Here is a 23801-nt window from a genome sequence, read left to right as displayed (position 1 = left end):
CAAGTCAAGTTAGAAATCGATAGATTTCTGATTACTTACAATCAAGCATGGGGCAATGCCAACAGGGCGGGCCCTGATGGGGCAGGGCCTAGGAGGCAATTGGTGGGGGTGAGGGGTCCCGCTGCCACTCTGCATAGTGATCGGTGGGGGAAGGAAGGAGGCCAGGACTGGGATGGGCTTGTGGAGGCGGAGGGGGGGGGGGGGATCAGCCTGCTGGTGTGGGGGGGAGGTAATTGTCAGAGGGAATCAGTGTGGGGGGCTGGAGATCAGGGCAGGCGAGGGGGGGGGGGGTCAGGGCTGGACCTGTAAATGTTTGGGAGGCCACCGATCGGACCCTGGGGGTAGTGGTGGGGAGAGCTGGCGTTGCGAGCGTCACGGGGCTGGCCAGTGGTCGAGCTGGCCAGCAATCGGGAGGACTTCAGTGCAGGGCTGCTGCGCATGCGCCGATCTCGGCACTAACAGATCAGCACATGTGCAGTGCCCACTCAGCACGCTGATTTCACCCCTTCCAGTGGAAAAAGACCACGCCCCCTGAAATTTAATGATATTCACGCTGATGGCCTCTGCAGTGCACAGAGTGTGGGAGATTCTTCTCTGAACACCCACTGAAAAAAACAGTGTGAATTACTCCAGTTTTCACACGAATTTGACACTTAGAATTTTTTGGGAAGAATTGTGCCCCAAGATTTCATTTTGATTCATCTGAAGTGCCTCATTCGTTTGAATGAGACAACTCAGACCAGACTCGACCGTGGATAATCAGCTTAAGACCAAAACCACTTAAAGTTTAACTTAAAGCTAAGTTTAACTTTATGCTAAGTCTTCTTAATGCCTCACATTCTATTTAATATGATGATGCAGAGGAGTTTTCACCATGAGCAGATGGGAACCACTTTAATGCAATGTAGCCTGCTGAAGGGGATGGTAATGACAATAATGTTTCTGATACAGGGACATACTGGTCAGTTCTAGTGATATCTGGACATTGGGTAAGCACACCACTGAACTTAGATATGATTTGTTTTGTGTTATTTATATTTGTCAACACTGGCCGCACGCTGATTTGGCCGCACTTAAAGAATGGCTTTTGGATAACGGAGTGCTGACATTTGTGGAATCAGCACAACCTAGGTGCATCAGAAGGACAGGAGAAATTATAGCTCTTAACAACTTAAGTAATATATATTTCTCTGAATTTTGTCGCCAAACTCATTTGGCAAACATTAATGCATTTACAATATTGTAAAACGATGGTGGTAGAACTTAAGTTATGCAGGGCAAAGTTAATTCTTGTTTTTCTAAATGAGTGAACACCTAAAATAGTGTCATAAGTGCATTACATACTTGGCTGCTATTATAACCACAGCAATTTCTAACCTACATATATCAAAAGTATTAGCTAGCAGATAATATTGACAATTTGAAAGTGTCAAATAGCATTTAAACCCTTTAAAAAACAAAGTTGTCTGATTGATGAAGATAAAAATTCTAAGATAGCTCTAATGTGAAAAATAACACAGCTTGGAATTGCAATTGCGTTGGCAGGGTTGGCGAAGCAACTAACCAAATATCTTGTCAGCAGCTTGTGACCGGTATGGAATTGGGTGCATTATCTGCAAATGACTTCAGAGTTGCTTATCATGTAAAGTAATACCTGTATTTTATTTGAGTGTTAGTGCATTTTGATGATTGTGTGACATTAGCTATTTAGCAACTCACAATCATTTGATTGTGATCCTGTTTATATTGTTAAGCTTTATTTGCAAACATAGTTCATACTATGCTTTCTTTCATTATGATGTCGGACGAAAAAAGAGTAATTAATGTTTCTTTATTCAGTGGATTTTGCCAGTGACTCGAAACGCAATGCAGCCTTTTGTTGTAAGTAAGGTATTCTTTTCAAAATTTGCTTGCAGTTTTTAAACCATTAGTTGGTGTTGATTAAACTTGTCTTTATTTAAACTAATTTTAGGAGATGAAGTTGACTTCGATGATTCATCAACTAATGCTCGTAGCGGTGCGTAATGTCATTCTTCATCAAGTGTGCATTTATGATGAATAGAGGCAATCCAATAGCAACCAGAACACAATTAAGAAGCATGAAAATGCCAATCACTAAGGATCATGATAGGCAGCTAAATTTACATGATTGCAACAATTCCTGCCTGGCTTGTTACTCTGCTTTTTTCATGTCAGTGTCCATGATATACCCATTGATGATCATTTGCTTGCTGACTATAAAACTAGTCAACTAGACTGCTTGATAACATCCTACGTGTCTAGGTTTTGTCCTATTTGGCTTATGTTTTATTCAAGTGCAATATCATAACATTAGAAAGATCAAGGATGAGAACAGGCCATTTGACTCGCTAAAGATCATCCCTCAAGTATTCAGCTCTCCCAGTTTAAATGTGTTCTAAATGCTGCAAATGCCCAGGTTTTTACTATCTTCCCTAGCAGATTATTTTGCATTAAGCAATTTACCCATTGTGACTGCTTTCTACTATTCTGCTTTATTTTAAAGTAGCAATTAGGCTTTACTTTGTCTAAACCATTCAATATTTTGTATACTTCAATGTTCTTTTGTCAAGACTAAAGAGTGAGGTTTTAAAAGCTATCCTCAAAACCATTCTGTTATTACATTGACCCTCTTCAACGCCTGCAATTTATTTGATAGCGTCACAATCTAAACAGGAATGGCAGCGCGCGTTCAACAGCAGAAGAACTTTGAAAAATGTGATTCTTGCTGGCAAGATCGCGTTTTGCAATTTTTGACCAATACGGCTGGCAGGGTGATGTGGAACACACCAGAGACCGTCGGGAACCTCAGTTTAATACATTAGCATCTCGTTAGCGAGCACTCACTCCAGATTGAGCCCACACTAAATATTCCATTTAGAACAGCTCTACATCAGCGTGAACCTGGCACCTTAACTTCTGAGGGGGTTATCGAAGGTGAGTGGTCAAGCAGCCATTTCGCTTCAGCCTGTCCAAAACTCGAGCAGCATCAGGGAGAATGTTGGGGACACAGATAAGTACAGCTTGGGGGTGGGGGTCATTCTGGGTGGGGGTGGCTGGGCAAGTCAAATGCCATGAAATAAAGGAGGCTCAACATTATTCACTCTGGTGGAAATTATGTGGGGGTGTAGCTGCTGTGTAAGAGGGGATCTTGGGAGGGAGAGCAGATATTCACAATGGATGGGAAGCATTTGGGTGGAAGTCACAGAGGCATGGAGGGCACCCAATGCCTGTGGCCCTTAAAGTCACAGCCGCACAATATGTTTTCATCAGCAGCTCCTTCCAGGACAGCACAGGGGACCTCTGTGGCATTTCTCAATCTGCCACTGATAAATGTGTTAGGGAGGTCACAGATGTCCTGTATCCAAAGGCAGAGATGTTTATTAACTTGGAGCAGGATCAGACAAGTCAGGGTGCTTGCTAGGGCCTTGGGATTCGCCCTCATAGCAGGATGTCCCAGGTGCAAGGTGTCATTGACTGCACCCATGTGGTTTTGAGGTCACCATCACAACAGGCAGTGCCATTCCTGAACGTAAGGGATTCCACTTCTGAGCATCCAACTCGTCTGTGACCACACAATGCTCATTATGTAGGTGTGTGCTCATTTCCTTGGGAGCACCCGTGCCAACTACATCTTGGGTTGTTTGCAAATACCAGCCATCTTTGAGGAAGAGTGACAGTTGGAGGGATGGCTCCTCATGGTCAAAGGATACCCACTCAGAAGGGGGTTGATGACGCCAATGCAGTGGCTACAAACACTGGCAGAGACGACATATAATGAGACTCACACTTCAAACATGTGCTGGTGGAACAGGCCATTGGACTGCTGAAAATGCAGTTCCAGTGCCTGGACCGGTCAGGAGGTGCCCTACAGTACAAGCGCTGGAGGGTCTTCTGCATTATTGTGATGTGTTGCACACTCTACAACTTAATGCTGCAGAGTGGAGACCACCTGTAACAGGAGGAGGTGGACAAGTGCCACATCTCCCCAGATGAAGAAGACGTTGAGGAGAGAGGTTGCTATGATGAAACCGAGGAGGTGAAGAAGAAATGCAGGGCTATGGACAGGGCCAGAATGGGCTACCAAGCAAGGGATGCCCATGTTAAGCTTTCCCCCCACCATGGGTGTCAGGTTAAACAAAAAATGTGGTGCCAGCATCAGCAAATAATAATGTTGCACACCTTCATGGACAGGGGGCTAAAGCCATCGGCCAGACTCTGCAGGAGAATGATGAGGACTTGCTGCGAGGACATAGCGATGCTTCTCAACTTCAGCGATATGTCTGACTCTTGCCTGACAGAGAGCTGAATGTTCCCTGTTAATGAACAGGCACAACATGGGCTTAATAAATGGTTTAAGATGAGCATCAGGTACTGCAGCCCCTTTGAGGTAATGGCTCCCCGTTTCAGTTTCATCTTTCACCCGAGGTGGGCAGGCTCTCAGCACTTCGACAGCCCCTTGGCTTCTTGCACACAGGTGCAATGTTGCACTATTATAGAGGTTTACAGCATGGAATTAAGCCCTTCGGCCCAGCTTGTCCATGCTGCCCCTTTTATTTAACCCCTAAGCTTGTCCCAATTGCCTGCGTTTGGCCCATATCCCTCTATACCGATCTTACCCATGTAACTGTCTAAATGCTTTTTAAAAGACAAAATTGTAACCGCCTCTACTACTACGTCTGGCAGTTCGTTCCAGACACTCACCACCCTCTGGGAAAAAATTGCCCCTCTGGACACTTTTGTATCTCTCCCCTCTCACCTTAATCTTATGCCCTCTAGTTTTAGACTCCCCTACCTTTGGGAAAAGATATTGACTGTCTAGCTGATCTATGCCCCTCATTATTTTATAGACCTCTATAAGATCACCCCTCAGCCTCCTACCCTCCAGAGAAAAAAGCGCCAGTCCATCCAGCCTGTCTTTATAACTGAAACCATCAAGTCCCGGTAGCTTCCTAGTAAATCTTTTCTGCACTCTTCCTAGTTTAATAATATCCTTTCTATAATAGGGAGACCAGAACTGTACACAGTATTCCAAGTGTGGCCTTACCAATGCCTTGTACAACTTCAACAAGACGTCCCAACTCCTGCAATCAATGTTCTGACCAATGAAACCAAGCATGCCGAATGCCTTCTTCACCACTCTGTCACGTGTGACTCCACTTTCAAGGAGCTATGAACCTGTACCCCTAGATCTCTTTGTTCTATAACTCTCCCTAATGTCCTACCATTAACTGAGTAAGTCCTGCCCTGGTTCGATCTACCAAAATGCATCACCTCGCATTTATCGAACTTAAATTCCATCTGCCATTCGTCAGCCCACTGGCCCAATTGGTCAAGATCCCATTGCAATCCTAGATAACCTTCTTCACTGTCCAGAATGCCACCAATCTTGGTGTCATCTGCAAACTTACTAACCATGCATACTAAATTCTCATCCAAATCATTAATATAAATGACAAATAACAGTGGACCCAGCACCGATCCCTGAGGCACACCACTGGTCACAGGTCTCCAGTTTGAAAAACAACCCTCTACAACCACCCTCTGTCTTCTGTCATCAAGCCAATTTTGTATCCATTTGGCTACCTCACCCTGGATCCCGTGGGATTTAACCTTATGCAACAACCTACCATGTGGTACCTTGTTAAAGGCCTTGCTAAAGTCCATGTAGACAACATCAACTGCACTGCCCTCATCTACCTTATTGGTTACTCTTTCAAAAAACGCAATCAAATTTGTGAGACATGATTTTCCACTCACAAAGCCATGCTGACTGTCCCTAATCAGTCCTTGCATCTCTAAATGCCTGTAGATCCTGTCTCTCAAAATACCTTCTAACAACTTACCCACTACAGATGTTAGGCTCATCGGCCTGTAGTTCCCAGGCTTTTCGCTGCAGCCCTTCTTAAACGAAGGCACCACATTTGCCACCGTCCAATCTTCAAGCACCTCACCTATGACTATCAATGATTCAAATATCTCTGCTAAAGGACCCATAATTTCCTCCCTAGCCTTCTACAGTGTCCTGGGATACACTTCATCAGGTCCCAGGAATTTATCTACCTTGATGCGTTTTAAGACTTCCAGCATCTCCTTCTCTGTTATATGTACACTCCTCAAGACATCACTATTTATTTCCCCAAATTCCCTAACATCCATGCTCTTCTCAACAGTGAATACTGATGAGAAATATTCATTTAGGATCTCACCCATCTCTTGTGGATCCGCACATGGATGACCTTGTTGATCCTTAAGAGGTCCTACTCTCTCCCTAGTTGCTCTTTTGCTCTTTATGTATTTGTAGAAGCTCTTTGGATTCTCCTTTGCCTTGTCTACCAAAACTATCTTATGCCCCCTTATTGCCCTCTTCATTTCTCTCTTAAGTCTACTCCTATACCCTCTATACTCTTCAAGGGATCCACTTGATCCCAGCTGTCTATGCATGTCATGTGCCTCCTTCTTCTTCTTGACCAGGGCCTCAATATCCCGAGTCATCCAGGGTTCCCTACTTCTACCAGCCGGGCCCTTCACTCTAAGAGGAATGTGCTTACCCTGAACCCTGATTAACACACTTTTGAAAGCTTCCACTTACCAGACGTCCCTTTGCCTTCCCACAGACTCTCTCCCCCCAATTAACTGTTCAAAGTTCCTGCCTGATACCATCAAAATTGGGCTTGCCCCAATTTAGAATTTTAACTTTTGGGCCAGACCTATCATTCTCCATAGCTATCTGAAAACTAATGGAATTATGGTCACTGGTCCCAAAGTGATCCCTCACTAACATTTCTGTCACCTGCCCTTCCTTATTTCCCAAGAGGAGGTCAAGTTTTTGCCCCCTCTCTAGTCAGGCCATCCACATACTGAATGAGAAATTCCTCCTGAATACACTCAACAAATTTCTCTCCATCCAAGCTTTTAATACTATGTTGGGAAAGTTAAAATCCTCTACTATTACCACCCTATTTTTCTTGGAGCTATTGTAATCTCCTTACATATTTGCTCCTCAATTTCCCGTCGACTATTTGGGGGCCTATAGTACAACACTATCAAAATTATTTAGAACATAGAACATTACAGCGTAGTACAGGCCCTTCGGCCCTCGATGTTGCGCCGACCAGTGGTACCAATCTAAAGCCCCTCTAATCTACACTATTCCAATATCATCCATATGTTTATCCAATAACCACTTGAACGCTCTCAACGTTGACGAGTCCACCACTGCTGCAGGCAGGGCATTCCACGCCCTGACTACTCTCTGAGTAAAGAACCTACCTCTAACATCTGTCCTATATCTCTCACCCCTCACTCCTCATTTCTTCCTTATTTCTCAGTTCAATCCATATAGACTCAGTGGGCGAACCCTCAGATATATCCCCGCTCAACTGCTGTGATGTTTTCCTTAATCAAAAGTGCAACTTTCCCTCCTCTCTTACCTCCTATTCTATCTTTCCCATAGCATCTGTGCCCTTGAACATTAAGCTGCCAGTCCTGTCCTCCCCTTAGCCATGTTTCAGTAATTGCTATAATATCCCAATCCCATGTACCCATCCGTGCCCTGAGTTCATCTGCCTTGCCCTCAGGTCTCTTGCATTGAAACAAATGCAGCTTAATCTGGAATTCCCTTGCTCTCTGTCCTGATCTGTCTAGTACCAGGATTACTGACACTGCCTTTACTATTTAATGTGCTCTCTTTAACTTCTGTGCTGTCCTCAACCTTCTCTTCTGCCTCCCTACTGCTTTGGGTCCCACCCAAATGCTCTATTGAAATGCTCTAATCTTAAATGATTGGGGGTGGGGTGGGGGGTGGTGGTGTGGAATTGCCTGTAGCAGGGCATCTATAGCTTTTTTTTCCATCTGGGAGAGACATAGCACAGCCATTCTCACACTCATCAACGATGAAGCGCTGGGTGTGTGCAAGGGTTTGCATAGCTTTCGGTTCCAAATAACATGGTGGAGGCTCTGTGGGTGAACCAAGTGATTATTTATTCTAAACCTATATACAGTGGTGACCTTTCTACACTTGTGCCTACTTTTACCAGTGCCAACTAGCCTATGACCTCTTATCCTTCCTCACCCACACATTAAGTCCAGGCGCCTCCCCAGGATCTGAGGTTGGGAGGCCTGCTGACTTCCACACCTGTTGCCTGAGATGACCTACAGTACAAGTGCTGGAGGGTCTTCTGCATTATTATGATGTGGTGTGCACTCCACAACTTAATGCTGCAGAGGGGAGACCACGTGGAACAGGAGTAGATGTGCAAGTGCCACATCTCCTCAGATGAGGAAGACGTTGAGAGAGGTTGCTATGATGAAGCCGAGGAGTTTATAGCGGAGCATTTAGAAAGCAGTGGCAGGATCAGACAGAGTCAACATGTATTTATGAAGGGGAAATCATGCTTGACAAATCTGTTGGAATTCTTTGAAGATGTAACTAGTACATCAGTCCTCTGGCACTGACATCAAGGAGCCAGTCGAAGTAGTACATTTGGACTTTCAAAAAGTGTTTGACAAAGTCCCGCATAAGAGATTATCATGCAAGATTGAATGCATGGGATTGGGGGAAATGTTTTGAGGTGGATAGAAAACTGGTTGGCAGAGAGGAAACAAAGAGTAGGAATTAACGGATGCTTTTCAAATTGGCAGGTCGTAACTAGTGGGGTGCAACAGGGATCCGTGCTGGGACCCTAACTATTCACAATATATATTAATGATTTGGATGAGAGAACAAAATGTAACATCTCAAAGTTTGCAGATGATACCAAGTTGAGTGGGAGGATGAACTGTGACGAGGATGCAGAGATCCTTCAGAATGATATGGATAGGTTGGGTGAGTGGACAAATCAATGGCAGATGCAGTATAACTTGGATAAATGTGAGTTTATTCACTTTGGAAGCAAAAACAAGATGGCAGATTGCTACTTGAATGGCTGTAAATTGGGAGAGGGGACCTGGGTGTCCTTATGCACCAGTCACTGAAGGTAAGTATGCAGGTGCAGCAGGCGGTAAAGAAGGCAAATGGTATGTTGGCTTTCATTGCAAGAGGTCTCGAGTACAGGAGCAGGGATGTGTTGTTGCAATTATATAGGGCCTTGGTGAGGCCATACCTAGAGTATTGTATGCAATTTTGGTCTCCTTTTCTGAGGAAGGATGTTCTTGCTCTCAAGGGAGTGCAGCGAAGGTTTACCAGGCTGATTCCGGGGATGGTGGGCCTGATGTATGAGGGGAGATTGACTAGGTTAGGATTGTTTTCGCTGGAGTTCAGACGAATGAGGAGGGATCTCATAGAGACTTATAAAATTCTAACAACACTAGACAGGGCAGATGCAGGGAGGATGTTCCCAATGGTGGGGGAGTCCAGAACCAGGGGTCACAGTCTGACGATTCAGGATAGACCATTTAGGAAGGAGATGAGAAGACATTTCTTCACCCAAAGAGTGCTGAGCCTGTGGAATTCATTACCACAGGAAGTAGTTGATGCCAAAACATTGAATGTATTCAAGGGGTGGCTAGATATAGCACTTGGGGCAAATGGGATCAAAGGTTATGGAGAAAAAGCAGGATTAGACTATTGAGTTGGACGATCAGCCATGATCATAATGAATGGCAGAGCAGACTCAAAGGGCCAAATGGCCTCCTCCTGCTCCTATCTTCTATGTTTCTATGACGTTGGTGGGCATCCATCAGTGGACCTGGACTTTACAGGTCCTGGCCTGCTTTCAGGCAACACAGGTGTTGCTTTAACAAAGAGTCATCTAGACTCAAAATGTCAGCACGTTTCTCTCCTTACAGATGCTGCCAGACCTGCTGAGATTTTCCAGCATTTTCTCTTTTGTTGCAGTGCTGCCCTTCTCGGTGTGTGGGCTGGAGGTGTGTCGCTCACAGGGAGGGGCGAGCCAGATGGCTGGACACCACCAGGGTCTCCTGGGTGGAGGGCCTCGGGCTGTGCCTTAGATGATCCTCATCCTTTCAGGCACCTGATGGCCCCACTGTTCCTCCATGGGATAGAGAGACAACTGGAATGAGATCCAGAAGCCCCACCATCCTCTGGCACTGACATTCATGGATTCCCAGCTGTGCCTACATCTTGCAGTTGACACCCTCCACCATGGAGCTCATGCTGTCAGACATGGAGATGAGCTGACTATGGTGTGGACATCCCCTGCCCTGTAGTGCACATCCTGCCTCAAGTTCTGCACCGCAGACAGCAGTGCTGGCTTCATTGCACTGAAGTGATGGCACCATCTGGAAGGTGATAGTCTCCTCCAGTCAGCCTTGGAAGCTTAGGAGGGATGCTCACAACTCTGCCTTTGCATTTCCATCAGTTCTGGGATGATCGGACCTAAGGGCACGTCATCGAGCAGGGGCCCAGCCTTAGACCTGGCCTCGGCATCCATCCGAGTGCTGGTTTCCCGGGACATTCCTTCCTCCACCTACTGTGTATCTTCAGCTGTAAGGTGCACACCAGTGAGTGATCCAGAAGCCTTCCTACTTAGTGAACCCACCGAGGTGTAAGTATCTGCACTGGTGCTGGGTGCAGGTAACCTTTGTGACACATCTTCAATGGTGATGTCCGAGAAGTCTCCCTCAGAACTGTTCATATCCTGTGGCTCCAAGGGGCGCGAGGATGGTCCAGGCTGCTCTGCTGATTTGCCTGCAAGAAAAGGGCAATGGCATTAGCACTGCATTACAGGGGATAGAGAAAGGAACAGTGATTACTCACTTGAGACTTGCGGAATGGGCTGCGTGTGTTGAGGAGTCTCACGTTTGTCTGCTGCCCCCACTTCACCATTAGCGCAGGCGTGGTCTTCCTGCTCCTCAGCCAGCTCAAGAGCTCTCTCCTCAAAGGGGGTGAGGTTCTGAGCTCCGGCATTACTCCTTTGCCTGCACCTGCTCATGCTTACTAAGGCTGTGCTTGTCCTACAATGACAGATAAGGAGGAAAGTTAGGCAGAATTCGTGAGATTGAAGGTGTTGATGAAGTATCGCAGGCGTGGGACTTGAGTGGGAGCTGGAGTATGAGGAACATATCAGCTAATTGGGAGAACACGATGATTGGGGAAGTGAGCAGGAGGGCCTTGTGCTTGGCGTTGGCAATCCTCAAGGTGACTGGGCGAGAGATGGAGTTGGAGATACGAGATGGTCCAAAGAGACACTGGAGGTGGGTCCCTTACCCTAGCGGAGCGAAGAAGATTGTTCTACCGATATTCCTGCCCCATCCTTTTTTGCAGTGAACTGGCACACACAAGGGTTGCCACTGCATCCCAGGTGGGGGTTGGTGACGTTGCTGGAAGGCATTCTTCTGGACGGTGGTGGCGGGGGGCAACGCTGCAAATAAAATAAAAAATGTCACTAAGAGGCATAAGATTCGGTCAGAAATCACGTCAGTCGGGAGTCCTCCGTTTTTCATGCTGGAATTGACACTTTGCCTAATTCACAAAAGATCACTCCCCATTGCAATCTCACTTTGATTGTCGTTAAAGATTGTCAATTTGTTGAATTTGTATCTTTTTTCACATAAAGGATTTTGGAATTGAGTAATACGTGTTCAATTTGAAAACAAAATGAATTTTCACAATTTAAAAGATAAGCCAGGTGAGATTGATTTTGAAATATCACAGATCACATCATTTCTGGGTAATACAATGGGGATCTATTTCGGAGTAATATATAACAAGGGTCCATTACTCAGAATGACTCAGATATTAAACAATTCATCATCTTTTACCTCAGATGGCCAACAAATATGCACACCAATTGTAGTGAGGACAGTTTTATTCATTGAACACCGTCCCTTTGTGTCCTGGGATCAAAATGAACAGAACGGAACAGTCAGATTTTAAAACAAAACACTACAAGAAGTTTGTCTGAACTTGGAGCTAAAAGGAAAATAAAAGAATTTTGCTTCTGCAGTTAAAAGTTGTCAAGAGAGAAAAATACTTTCATTGCAAAGTAAAGGTTATTTGGGATTTTCCCCTTTTTTGAAAGGTAGAGCAAATTTAGCTAAGTAGAATTTTCACTTTGACCTTTACCTTGTACATTAATCACTATAAAATTAAAAAGCTTAACAACAATTACTTGCATTTATATAGTCACTGGAATTTTCTGGCCATTCACGCCAGCGGTCTCTCTGGTCCCTCTGCAGTAAACGCAGATTTGGCTGAGTGCCAAATTCTCTGCATTCACTTGCAGGGGTGGCGAGGTGTGAACGGCTGGAAAATTCCGGCTACAGCCTCTAACATAGTAAAACATCCCAAGACACTTCACAGGAGAATTATCAAGCAAAATTTGGCATGATTTGCATTTGACCTTATTACACCAAGTATTTTTCTTTTGCCTTCAAAACACTGAAGAAGCATATTTGAAGGACACCACCTAGCTCAGTTCAGAAGGGACCTTATTGCAATTCCTGAGTAGCACTATTGAATAATTTAGTATTGGGAAAAATGAAATTATTCCTGAACATAAGACATTCAGACTGCTTACAAGAGTGACTAGCATTGCTATATCTGAGATAAGTTCTATGCAGCTCTGAAATTTATAATTGAGTTCATAGAAGAAATATGTTTGTACTGCTTTACATACAGCTTCACAGAGCAACAAGCCCACACAAAAATTGACAGTATGGCTTACAGAGAACAGTATGTGTGCTGTCCTTTTGTGCATGCAAAGTGATCAGTAAATTTTAACTTTTGGGTTGCTGACTGCCAGTGTGCAGTGGATCTCCACCTGATGCCTCAAGATCCATTTCAAGGCCCCAACCGCATTAACTTCCTGCCAACAAGTTACATGCCCTTAATGACCATCCTGAAGCTACTGGAGTGTGTCACCTCCATAATGAAGTGATATTGAGCAACATGAAAGTCATGCCTAATGCACAGAGACCAGGGTAGTAGTGACTCACATTCTTGTGACACCAGGGTGGTAGTGATTCACATTTCTTATGGCACTCTCATTCCGCCTTGCCCAGTAAAAATGAAGTTAGACTTACCTTTTTGGGCCTTTTCTTCTTGACTGCTAGGTGTATTGAGCTGACCATCCATAACATATACGATAGGACCATTAAAATTTCATCAAGATAATGTATACCTAATAGAACTTTTACTTACACAGATTAACGAGGTTTCTTCTTGATACAGGTGCCTTGGCAGCTCAGCAGACCTGAGTTAAAACATGTGATGTGATAACCAATTTGATTATAATTCTGTCATCATCTTGTTTCTGGTGGGGAGAGGGGGGAAGAGTTTAAATTACCCCAGTAGATTAAATATTACACTGTTCATAATCTATAATAACAACAGTTTTTTATACGCTGTTGTGATTGGGCGGTGGGTTGATTTGGCAGGCAGAACCTGGTGCATGTGGACTGGATTGCATGACGCACATACAGCTGCCAACAGTTGGTGGTGGTCTTGAGTGGGAATTTTGTGGGGAAAAAAGTGGAAAGGGAAATCCAACAAGAGGGATAGCATGGGAACGATGAGATGAGATGGGGATTTTAAAAAGTAATGTTGCAATAAAGATACTAATTCATCTCCAAATGTGTTGTAGGTCACTGCATATTAAAGGTTATTCAATTTGATTCCTTCTACAGATTCCTAATCACTTCATGTGGCTCACATTTTTCCATGGGTTCTTCCATTCAACCTTGAACTTTATTGCTGAGCTTATGCAGTTTGGAGATCGGCGATTTTATCGAGACTGGTGGTAGGTGTTTTGCTGTACAACACAGATCGGAGAAAAGAGTTTTTCCCAAAATGTTATTTGCATTAAAAGCAGCAGTAGCTAACCTTGGTCAGTGTTGGAGAATGAGGATAGAATCTTTATTGAATTTATCACAGTGTAATTATAGATAATTACCTCTTGGGACTTTTTTCAGATTATGTTGAAAGAGACTGATCTCTTGATTCAGGATCAGTTTTACTTCAGCTGAAGTCTCCATCCATCCTTTAAAAACTACCAGGCAGCACGGTGGCATAGTGGTTAGCACTGCTGCCTCACAGTGCCAAGAACCCGGGTTTGATTCTTGGCTTGAGTCGCTGTCTGTGTGGAGTTTGCACCTTCTCCCCGTGTCTGCACGGGTTTCCACCAGGTGCTCCAGTTTCCTCCCATAGTCCAAAGATGTGCAGGTTAAGTGGATTGGCCCTGCATTCCTATCTGGCTGAATCCATTGCAGGGATTGGCATACCCTAGACCTCCACAATTTTTATGGAGTCGACCCAGCTTTTCAAAGAATTATGGCTCACTGAACTTCAGCGGTATTGTGAACCGTAGTCTGCATGAGGGAACCTTTTGAAAGATCAGTACAAAACATCCTCTTTCTACCCCCAAACCCCCCAAGGTATGCCCCAACCTACCCCCATGGCCCCTCATGCACCCCAGACCTGACAGTGCACAAGAATGTATGATGAGACTTGACTGAAAGCCCAGATATCTACAAGACTGTCAGAACACAAAAGCCCCAAGGAAAATATTGCTTGATTGACAGCTCTGGCTCTGTAATCTCTATCAGTTGCACAATTTACACAAGATAAAGAGGTTTAAAGTGGTTTCAGTTTTTAAGGGTCTGGATGATTGGCACTTTTATTGGCCTGTAGTAAAAAGGTTTTTTTTTAAGAAAGCTGAAAGCTATCAATTAATTACTTTTTTTAAAAAGCTTTTTATACACTCCCTACTGTCACGTGAGGGTTCATTGGTTCTATACAGTGCATGGTGAGTGAATGAGCATGAAAGTGCCATTGCTTGGCATGGGGTGCATGAGGGACTAAAAGGGGAGTGAGGGCATACCTTGGCATGGGGTGGTGGGTGGGGGACAAAGGTGATAAGGATGGAGCATAGAGAGTGTGTTGAGGGGGGTGATGGGTGAGAGAGGTGAGGGCTAGAGTCCCTACCTTTTCATTATAACTAGTTCAAAGTCCCATTGCATCGAGGCAGGCCTTTTAAATAGCCCGCCCTGGCACCTGGCAGACCCTGTGCTGCCTCCAAACATTTCCAGGGTTGGCTGGCGAAATGCAGTCTGCGCCCAGTGTGGATATAAATTAATAAAAGTTAGTCACTGTTTGACAAATAGGGATCTAAATTGATAGTTCCCAAAAAGCAGGGAATCATGATGTACAATTAATCCACACCCATTCAATTTAATGCAGGCACCATGTCAACTTTGTTCTGCCTGTTGTTTAAAATTATTGATCCCAGCACTAATTACTGTTCATCAGCTGCAAGCATCAGTCAGAGATTCAAAATCATAACATGCTAGCACCAGCTAAAGCTAGCTTGCAACTGTTAAAAGGAAATGTTGGTGTACTGATCTATTTCATTAGATTTTCGAATGAGGGGAGAGGAAGCTACTTCTGAAATATTAATTTATTCCATTAACAACTGAACTGAAGCTGAACTCCCACAGAAGTAAATCCTCAGTGACCAGCACAAACAATTGGGTGGCACAGTGGTTAGCACTGCTGCCTCACAGCTCCAGGGACCCGGGTTCAATTCCGACCTCCGGTGACTGTGTGGAGTTTGCCCATTCTCCTTGTGTCTGTGCGGATTTCCTCCGGGTGCTCCGGTTTCCTCCCACTGTCTAAAGATATGTGGGTTAGGTTGATTGTCCATTAACCCTTAGTGTCAAAGGGATTAAATATGTGGGGTTGTGGGGATAGTGGGATTGTTGTTGGTGCAGGCTTGATAGGCCAAATGGCCTTCTCCTGCACTATAGTGATTCTAATTTGTTTGAAAGAACTAACCCCCAGGCACTCCGAGACGTTTACCCATGTATATATTCATTACACATACTCTGATTTACTTTGGACAATTAGTAACAACAGGCAGGAAGATTGAAGATTTCCAAGTTTCCTATTCAGCGAGACTTGTGACACTGATAAATTTAAAGGCCGTGACATATGCATCACATATGTATCACAATTCAGTATGAATACCAGGGAATCATAGCTAAGGTTTCTTTATTTTTGATTTCAATACTTATGTTTACCACTTGACGGAACAGATTGGGAAAAATCTTACCAAAAACGGCAGAGTGTTGGTTCATGCCTGTTTTCACTCCAAATTTTACCACACTCTGCCACAAAAAAAGCAGCTAGGCGTGCTTTACGCCATCATGTATGGGGGCAGGTCAACATGCCAGCAAAGCCCAGCTGCATTGAGATCAGGCATCTTGTTTAAAGATCCCTTCCCCCCTCTGGCATTCAGTGTCAGCAGTCTCCTTCCCCCGAACGTCGGACCCCTTTCCCCAACTGCCCACCCACACAGCCATCACTGGCAAAATCCCCACACCCCACCCCTCCAAACACTCATCACCAGCATCCCCAGCTGCCACATCCACTCCTGCCTAGCATCACATGTGAATGAATCCCCTCGCCCAAGAGGCACCCACTGTGATCTGCCCCAGCACTGTCCCCTGGTACATATTGTCAGTGCCAACCTGTGTAAAGGGCCATGCCAGGCCACTCTCCCTTGTGGGCAAAACTGATCTTTACATTTCCAGGGAGATCCCTCAACAAGTTTTGTTCTGAGTGAACTTGTAAACAACGCCAATGTGATGTCACATGTTGGCACAGTTTGAAAATATGGCAGAGGCTTAATATCTGTCAGGGTCTTTAATAATATGGTAATGTAGTTCATATGTCCCCCATCTTCCTAGAACCTGATGATGTGCAGGTAGAGCTCCCTCCAGTGATTATCCGGGCTTCCCTAGTAACCCTGGATCCCTATGTCATTGTCGTTGACATTCCTGTACACCACCTCCAACCCCAAACACATCACTGTAGATGTCCCCAAGCGGATCTCATACCTCCCCATCTTAAAGGTGAACCCCTCTTAATTCGGTTTTCCCCATTTACAAGCTACAGGCGTCTCCCCTGATCATGACCATCCCATCTCCAACCCAGTATGAAACGAGACAGCCCCATCGCCACCATCTATGAGACTATGACCAGGCCCTCACACCAAGCTGTGCCTGATCCCCATTGACCACACAGACTTCACCTTCATGTGCTGCCATCTCTCCTTTCCTACTCTACCAACCTGTTTCACCTCCATGTCTCTGCCATCTTTCCCCTTTTTGCTCTTATGTCTCTGCTATCTCCCCCCTCACTCCTCACAATGCTGCCCTGTCAGAGTAGCGCAGCTGTTATTATGAAGAACTCAGCTCAACACCCAAGGCAACCATGGTGAGCAGCCCACCATACACCCCCACAAGTGTGGGTTAACATTAGCATCACTGAGGAATCGGAGCAACACTGTTGCAGGTAGGCTTTGACTGTTGCACTCACCTCAAAGTTATGAGTGAAGTGAGGGTGAATGCCTCTTATCTGGTAGTGATTTAGACTGGTCTAATTTCCCACTGGCATGGCATGTAATTGGGAGAGGAATGTGATTCCTACATGTTATGTTTTTAATGAGTATTTATGACTTATAATATGCATGCAAATGGCATTCCCCACATGGATCGGTGGGAAAGCTGACCTGCCATGAAAGTGGTGACTTGTCACTTGTTTATCCCTGGAAATCCAACTTTTGGCCTCACTCGGAATTTTCCACTCCCGCCCATCACGAAACCCAGCACTGGCGGGACCAGAAAATTCCACTCACAATCTTTTGGAAAATTAGCTCTTGATAAATCTGAAGGGCTCATTGCAGATTGGCTCCTGGCTCACTCTGTATTTTTTTGTATAAGCCATTATTTTATGTTGTGTATCCTATGTATAACCAGTTAAGCAGCTGATTTTCTTAATGAAGTAACAGTTAAATGTGCTATTATATCACTATCTAATCTCTACTTTTGAAAATGTGAATAGAAGCAAGAAAAGACTTGTCAAGGAAATATTGAAAGTTTCAACACTTTTGTATTCCGCACAGGAACTCAGAGACTCTCATGTATTTCTGGTCAAACTCAAATATTATTCTACATAAATGGTACCTGAGGTAAAGTTAAAATCTCTAGATTTTGTAGGTATGCTTAGTAAGATTTGCATTTAAATAATTTTTATGAACTCAAATGCCTGCACTATTAAAGAGCTATCATCAAAGTTTGATTGGCAACCCATCCACCACCTTAAACATTCATTCCCTCCACCACAGGTGACCATGGCTGCGGTGTGTACCATCTACAAATTGCACTTTAGCAGCTCATCAAAGCTTCTTTGACGACATCCTCCAAATCTACCTAGAGGTGCATGGACAGCAGGTACATGGCAACGCTACCACTTCCAAGTGCCTCTTCAACTCAAATGTCATCCTGACTTGGAAATATATCACTGTTTCTTTGTCATTAATCAAAATCCTGAAAACCCTTACCTGACAGAGTGGCTTCACCACACAGAATGCTGTGGTTCAAGAAGACAACTCACCACCACCAAACGCAATTAATGAGGGGCAAAAATGCTGGCCTTGTCAGCGGTGCCCGCATCCCATGAATAAATTTTAAAAATCATTTTGAGAAAGTCATTGTAAAATTATACAACATCTTACACCTCAGGATATCCCAAAATTTTCAGTTAATTACTTTTAAAGTATAGTCATCGTTTTCACATTGATGAAGGCTACACCCAAATTTCATGTAGCCAGGTTTCTCAAGCAGGAAATGAACAGTTAACCTATTTTGGATGGTGCTAGTTGAAAGGGAAACATTAGCCAGGTCACCAGAAGTCCCATTCTTCTTCAGATACTACCATTCAAATGCATCCAACAGAACAGACAGATTAGACTCAGTTTAGTATTGACTTTAAATGATGGTACATCCAGGAATGCAATGCCCCATTAGTATAAATTGAAATGTCTGTCTAGATTACATGTTTACTTCCTGGAATAGAGCTTAATAACTGCAATTTTATCGCTGAAAGGTGCCACTGATCCAAGTTGTAGTGCTTACTTCCTACTTATTTCTTATACACTGCCAAATTGCAGATCATTGGAAATGGCTTCAATGTGTTGCAGTGCTGAAGTCACACATTAAGGTAAATAACAAAGTAGTAGTGCAGGAATTCTCATATGTCTCCTGCAATTTGCATTTATATATTGCCATTATGGACAAAAGCACATTGCAAAGCGTTTTACTGAGACATAAGAAAAAAATTGACACCCAGTCAAATAAATAAATATTAGATATGCTGGCAAAAAAGGTTGGTCAAAGATGATTTATGAAAAATGGAAGGCCAGTCAGGAAATCATTGGAAGGGTCCAGTCTGAAGGTGACATTGATGCAACTGGAAATGTGGAGAGGGATGGAATGCCCTGTACATAAAAACAAAACAATGTCAGTTACCACCCATCAGCCTACCCTCGACAAGTAATGTAAGGGGTCATCAACACTGCTATCAAGCGATTCTTGCTGAGTGCACTGACACTCAATCTGGGTTCTGTCAGGATCGCAGAATTCCTGACTACATTAAAGCCTTGGTTCAAACATGGACAAAAGAGCTGAACTGCAGAGGTGAGGTGAGAGTGACTGCCCTTGACATCAAGTCAGCATTTGAGAATGTGGCATCAAGGAGCCCCAGCAAAGCTGTAATCAATGGGAATTGGGAGGGAAACTCATACCTGGCACAAAGGAAGTTGGTTGTGGTTGTTGGAGGTCAATCATCTCAGTTCCACAGTGATACTGCAGGAGTTCCTCAGGGTAGTATCCTCGGTCCAACAATCTTCAAATTTTTCATCAATGCCGTTCCTTCCATCATAAGATCAGAAATGGGGAAGTCTGCTGCGGTGTTAAGACGGACTTTAGGGTCGACAAAGAACTAACAGTACACTGTGGCTTCTGGTGACTAGCAGTTGAGATATAACTGAGAAGGGTCACCTTGGTTGGATCGTTTAGGCCTTTGATGTTAACTTTCTTGCTGAATTGCTTCTGTTGCTGGCTGTGCTGTTTGGAGGCAATCATTGCCTACAATCATCAGAGACTGATGATTGTAGGCAATGATACAAAATCTTCCAATTGAGTCTGGATATATGGGCCGGTGGTCCAATCTGGACAGAGTTTAATGCCAAAATAGGACACATCAAAGGAATCCTGCAGGATAATGGCTACCCTCGATCATTTTGCATTCTATTTTGTGCAAAGTCATGAACAGGCCCAAGGTCATCGCTTTTGGCTCTGAAAAAACGATGACCAGACTACCTCAGATTACTCTAGAAGAGCAAAGTATCACAAAAATGTGAGCAATAGGTAAAGCCAGCTGTTTAGCACTGCAACTATGAAGCATCAACACAAGCAGTATTCGCCACTAATAGGGTGCTGCATCAAGCCAAAAAGAAGTTCTACCTATCACACGAATGAGCAACGTAGTATGTGAATCACAGTGCTAATGTAATGCTAGGTACATAGGCCGTACAGCCCAAAGACTGGTTGGTTGTATCAAACATCATGTCCCTTCTGCTGTTCGCAGTGAGCAAGCTATAGACCCTAATCTATAGTGGCAGGAAGATGGGAACCTGAATGGGGAGACACAAGAGAGGAAAACAAAGATAGAAATAAAACATAGTAAAGTAAAAAGCAAAAATGGAAGGCAGAGGAAAGATGGGCTCGCAGAAGATAGGGTCATATTAGAAAAAAAGTCTAAAAATATTTTTAAAACAAGTCTAAAGGCATTGCTTCAGGATTAACGAAGCATTCGCAATAGGGTAGATGAATTAACAACGCAGATAGATGTAAATGGGTACGATATAATTGTGACCATTTTTAAAGGGCAGCCTGATCTCAAAATAAAGTTAAAAACCTACCCCCCCCCCACCACCAACACCACATCGCAAACCACTGCAGACAAGGGGAATACCCCCAACCCTCAGTCACAGAGGGGCAACCTCCCTCACACCACTAGATGTTCGGACCACTCCTGCGCCCCCCCTCCCACACACACACACCACACAGGATGACCCCTGCCAAATGAGTGACACCCCTTATGGGTCACCAAGGGTCCCCTTTCAGGCCCCATCCCTTGGTAGTGCCAATATGGTATTACCCTCTGGCACATTGCCAGTGTGTCAGGGATGTCCCTGACCACCCAGGGGCTACAATGATCTCGGAGCCCACTGACGTGGCCATCATGTCTATCCAGAGAATTGAATACTGACTGCAAGAAGATCCTTATTGAGGAATCCCTGCACCTCAATGTCTGTGTGGTGCCAGCTGCTTGCATGGTGCAAGCATACTGTTCAGGCACAAGAGGTTCAAAAAATCCAATAAAAAGGGGCAATTAGAGCTCCTACTCTTTCTAGGAACCACTTCAGATTTGAAAAAAATCCACTTGAAAAAATTGTGATCAGAAAGAACACCTGCTCTTCCTAGGAAGCCCTTCAGAACAGAGTGAAACCTCCCATTAAAAAATGCAGTCCAGACAGAACACCCACTCAAAAGAGGAAGCACTTCAGAGATAATGGAATGTGAAGTGCTATAAAAACAAACAAAGATAATTCCTCCCCTAAAATAGCCTGGACCTGACAATCAAATGGCTTTTAAAATGTAATGGACCCTGAGTGCTAGAAAAACAAAGATAATCCCTCCTCTGAAATAGCCTGGATTTGTCAATCAAAAGACTTGTAAAAGGTAATGGACCATGGAAGTGAATTAAAACAATGCAGTTCGAAGCTTTTAAGCATCTCAATGAGCCCAGAAGCCTTCAAAAGTTAAAGGGAATGAAATAGTTTGTGAAAAAGTACTTCTAAGCTTTTCACCACATCATAGAGAAGACTTTTAACTTCAACGTGACAGCTGATTGAAATAGATATGCTGGGTGAGACTTCAAAGCTGTTCATTATATCAGAGAAAAATCATTTAACTTCAACCTGACAAGCTGAGAGTTCAAAGATTTGCAATGCTACAGAAAGAAGACTATCCACATGCCCACCTCGCCTCGTTCCCCCCCCCCCTCATTTCAGGAGGGACCCCTGACCTGAACCCCTGCAGCCTTAACCACCACTGAGGTTAAACTGACTGATGCACGTAACAATCATAGAATCCTTACAGTGCAGAAGAGGCCATTCAGCCCATTTAATCTGAGTATCTTACCCAGACCCTCTCCCCTGCCCTATCCCCATAACCCCACACATTTCCCATGGCTAATCCATCTAACCTACACATCTTGGGACACTAAGGTGCAATTTAGCATGGCCAATCCACCTAACCTGAACATCTTTGGACTGTAAGAGGAAAGCCACACAGAAACGGGGAAAATGTACAAACTCCATAACCATAAGACATAGGAGCAGAATTAGGCCACTTGGCCCATTGCATCTGCTCCACCATTCAATCATCCCCATTCTCCTGCCTTTTCCCCATAACCCCTGATCCCCTTATTAATCAAGAATCTATCTATCTCTGTCTTAAAGACACTCAATGGCCTGGCCTCCACAGCCTTCTGCAGCAAAGAGGTCCACAGATTCACCACTCTCTGGCTGAAGAAATTCCTCCTCATCTCTGTTTTGAAGGATTGTCCCTTTAGCCTGAGGTTGTGCCCCCTAGTTCTAGTTTTTCCTACTAGTGGAAACATCTTCTCCAAGTGCACTCTATCCAGGCCTCGCAGTATCCTGTAAGTTTCAATAAGATCCTCCCTCATCCTTCTAAACTCCAACGAGTACAGACCCAGAGTCCTCAACCGTTCCTGATATGACAAACTCTTCATTCCAGGAATCATTCTTGTGAACCTCTTCTGGACCCTTTCCAAGGCTTCCACATCCTTCCTTAGATGCGGGAACCAAAACTGCTCACAACACTCTAAATTAGGTCGAACCAGAGCGTTATACAGCCTCAGAAGTATATCTCTGCTATTGTATTCTAGCCCTCTTGACATGAATGCTAACATTGCAATTGCCTTCCTAACTGCCGACTGAACATGCACGTTAACATTAAGAGAATCTTGAACAAGGACTCCCAAGTCCCTTTGTGTTTCTGATTTCCTAAGCATTTCCCCATCTAGAAAGTTGTCTATGCTTCCATTCCTCCTTCCAAAGTGCATAACCTCACACTTTTCCACATTGTATTCCATCTGCCACTTCTTTGCCCACTCTCCTAACCTGTCCAAGTCCTTCTGCAGCCCCCCTGCTTCCTCAATACTACCTGTCCCTCTACACTTCACACAGTCACCCAAGGCCAGAATTGAATCCAGATCCCTGGAGCTTACTAACTGGATTGATTAGTAAGTTTGTGGACGACACAAAGGTTGGTGGATTTGCGGATCGCGATGAGGACCATCACATGATACAGCAGGATATAGATCAGTTGGAGACTTGGGCGGAGAGATGGCAGATGGAGTTTAATCCGGACAAATGTGAGGTAATGCATTTTGGAAGGTCTAATACGGATAGGAAATATACAGTAAATGGCAGAACCCTTAAGACTATTGATAGGCAAAGGGATCTGGGTGTACAGATACACAGGTCACTGAAAGTGGCAATGCAGGTGGAGAAGGTAGTCAAGAAGGCATACGGCATGCTTGCCTTCATCGACCGGGGCATTGAGTTTAAAAATTGGCAAGTCATGTTGCAGTTTTATGGAACCTTAGTTAGACCGCACTTGGAATATAGTGTTCAATTCTGGTCGCCACACTACCAGAAGGATGTGGAGGCTTTGGAGAGAGTACAGAAAAGATTTACCAGGATGTTGCCTGGTATGGAGGGCATTAGCTATGAGGAAAGGTTGGAGAAACTTGGTTTGTTCTCACTGGAGCGACGGAGGTTGAGGGGAGACCTGATAGAAATCTACAAGATTATGAGAGGCATGGACAGAGTGAATAGTCAGAAGCTTTTTCCCAGGGTGGAAGAGTCAATTACTAGGGGGCATAG

At 44.3% G+C, this 23801-nt stretch overlaps 1 protein-coding gene across 1 annotated transcript in view; it reads left to right on the top strand.

The window, feature by feature from the left end:
* The window catches only part of LOC144493113 (diacylglycerol O-acyltransferase 1-like), a 213415-nt gene that overhangs the window by 179454 nt on the left and 10160 nt on the right, over window positions 1-23801 (top strand). The window contains exons 9-12 of the mRNA XM_078212015.1: window positions 1840-1881; window positions 1973-2017; window positions 13609-13721; window positions 17886-17951. Coding sequence (XP_078068141.1) covers window positions 1840-1881; window positions 1973-2017; window positions 13609-13721; window positions 17886-17951 — 266 coding nt within the window. The remainder of the gene's footprint in view (window positions 1-1839; window positions 1882-1972; window positions 2018-13608; window positions 13722-17885; window positions 17952-23801) is intronic.

The sequence above is a fragment of the Mustelus asterias genome, chromosome 4 (assembly GCF_964213995.1).
Source record: "Mustelus asterias chromosome 4, sMusAst1.hap1.1, whole genome shotgun sequence".
Classification (NCBI taxonomy): Eukaryota; Metazoa; Chordata; class Chondrichthyes; order Carcharhiniformes; family Triakidae; genus Mustelus; species Mustelus asterias.
The sequence above is the reverse complement of the archived record's forward strand: the minus strand, read 5'-3'. Positions and strand labels throughout refer to the sequence as shown.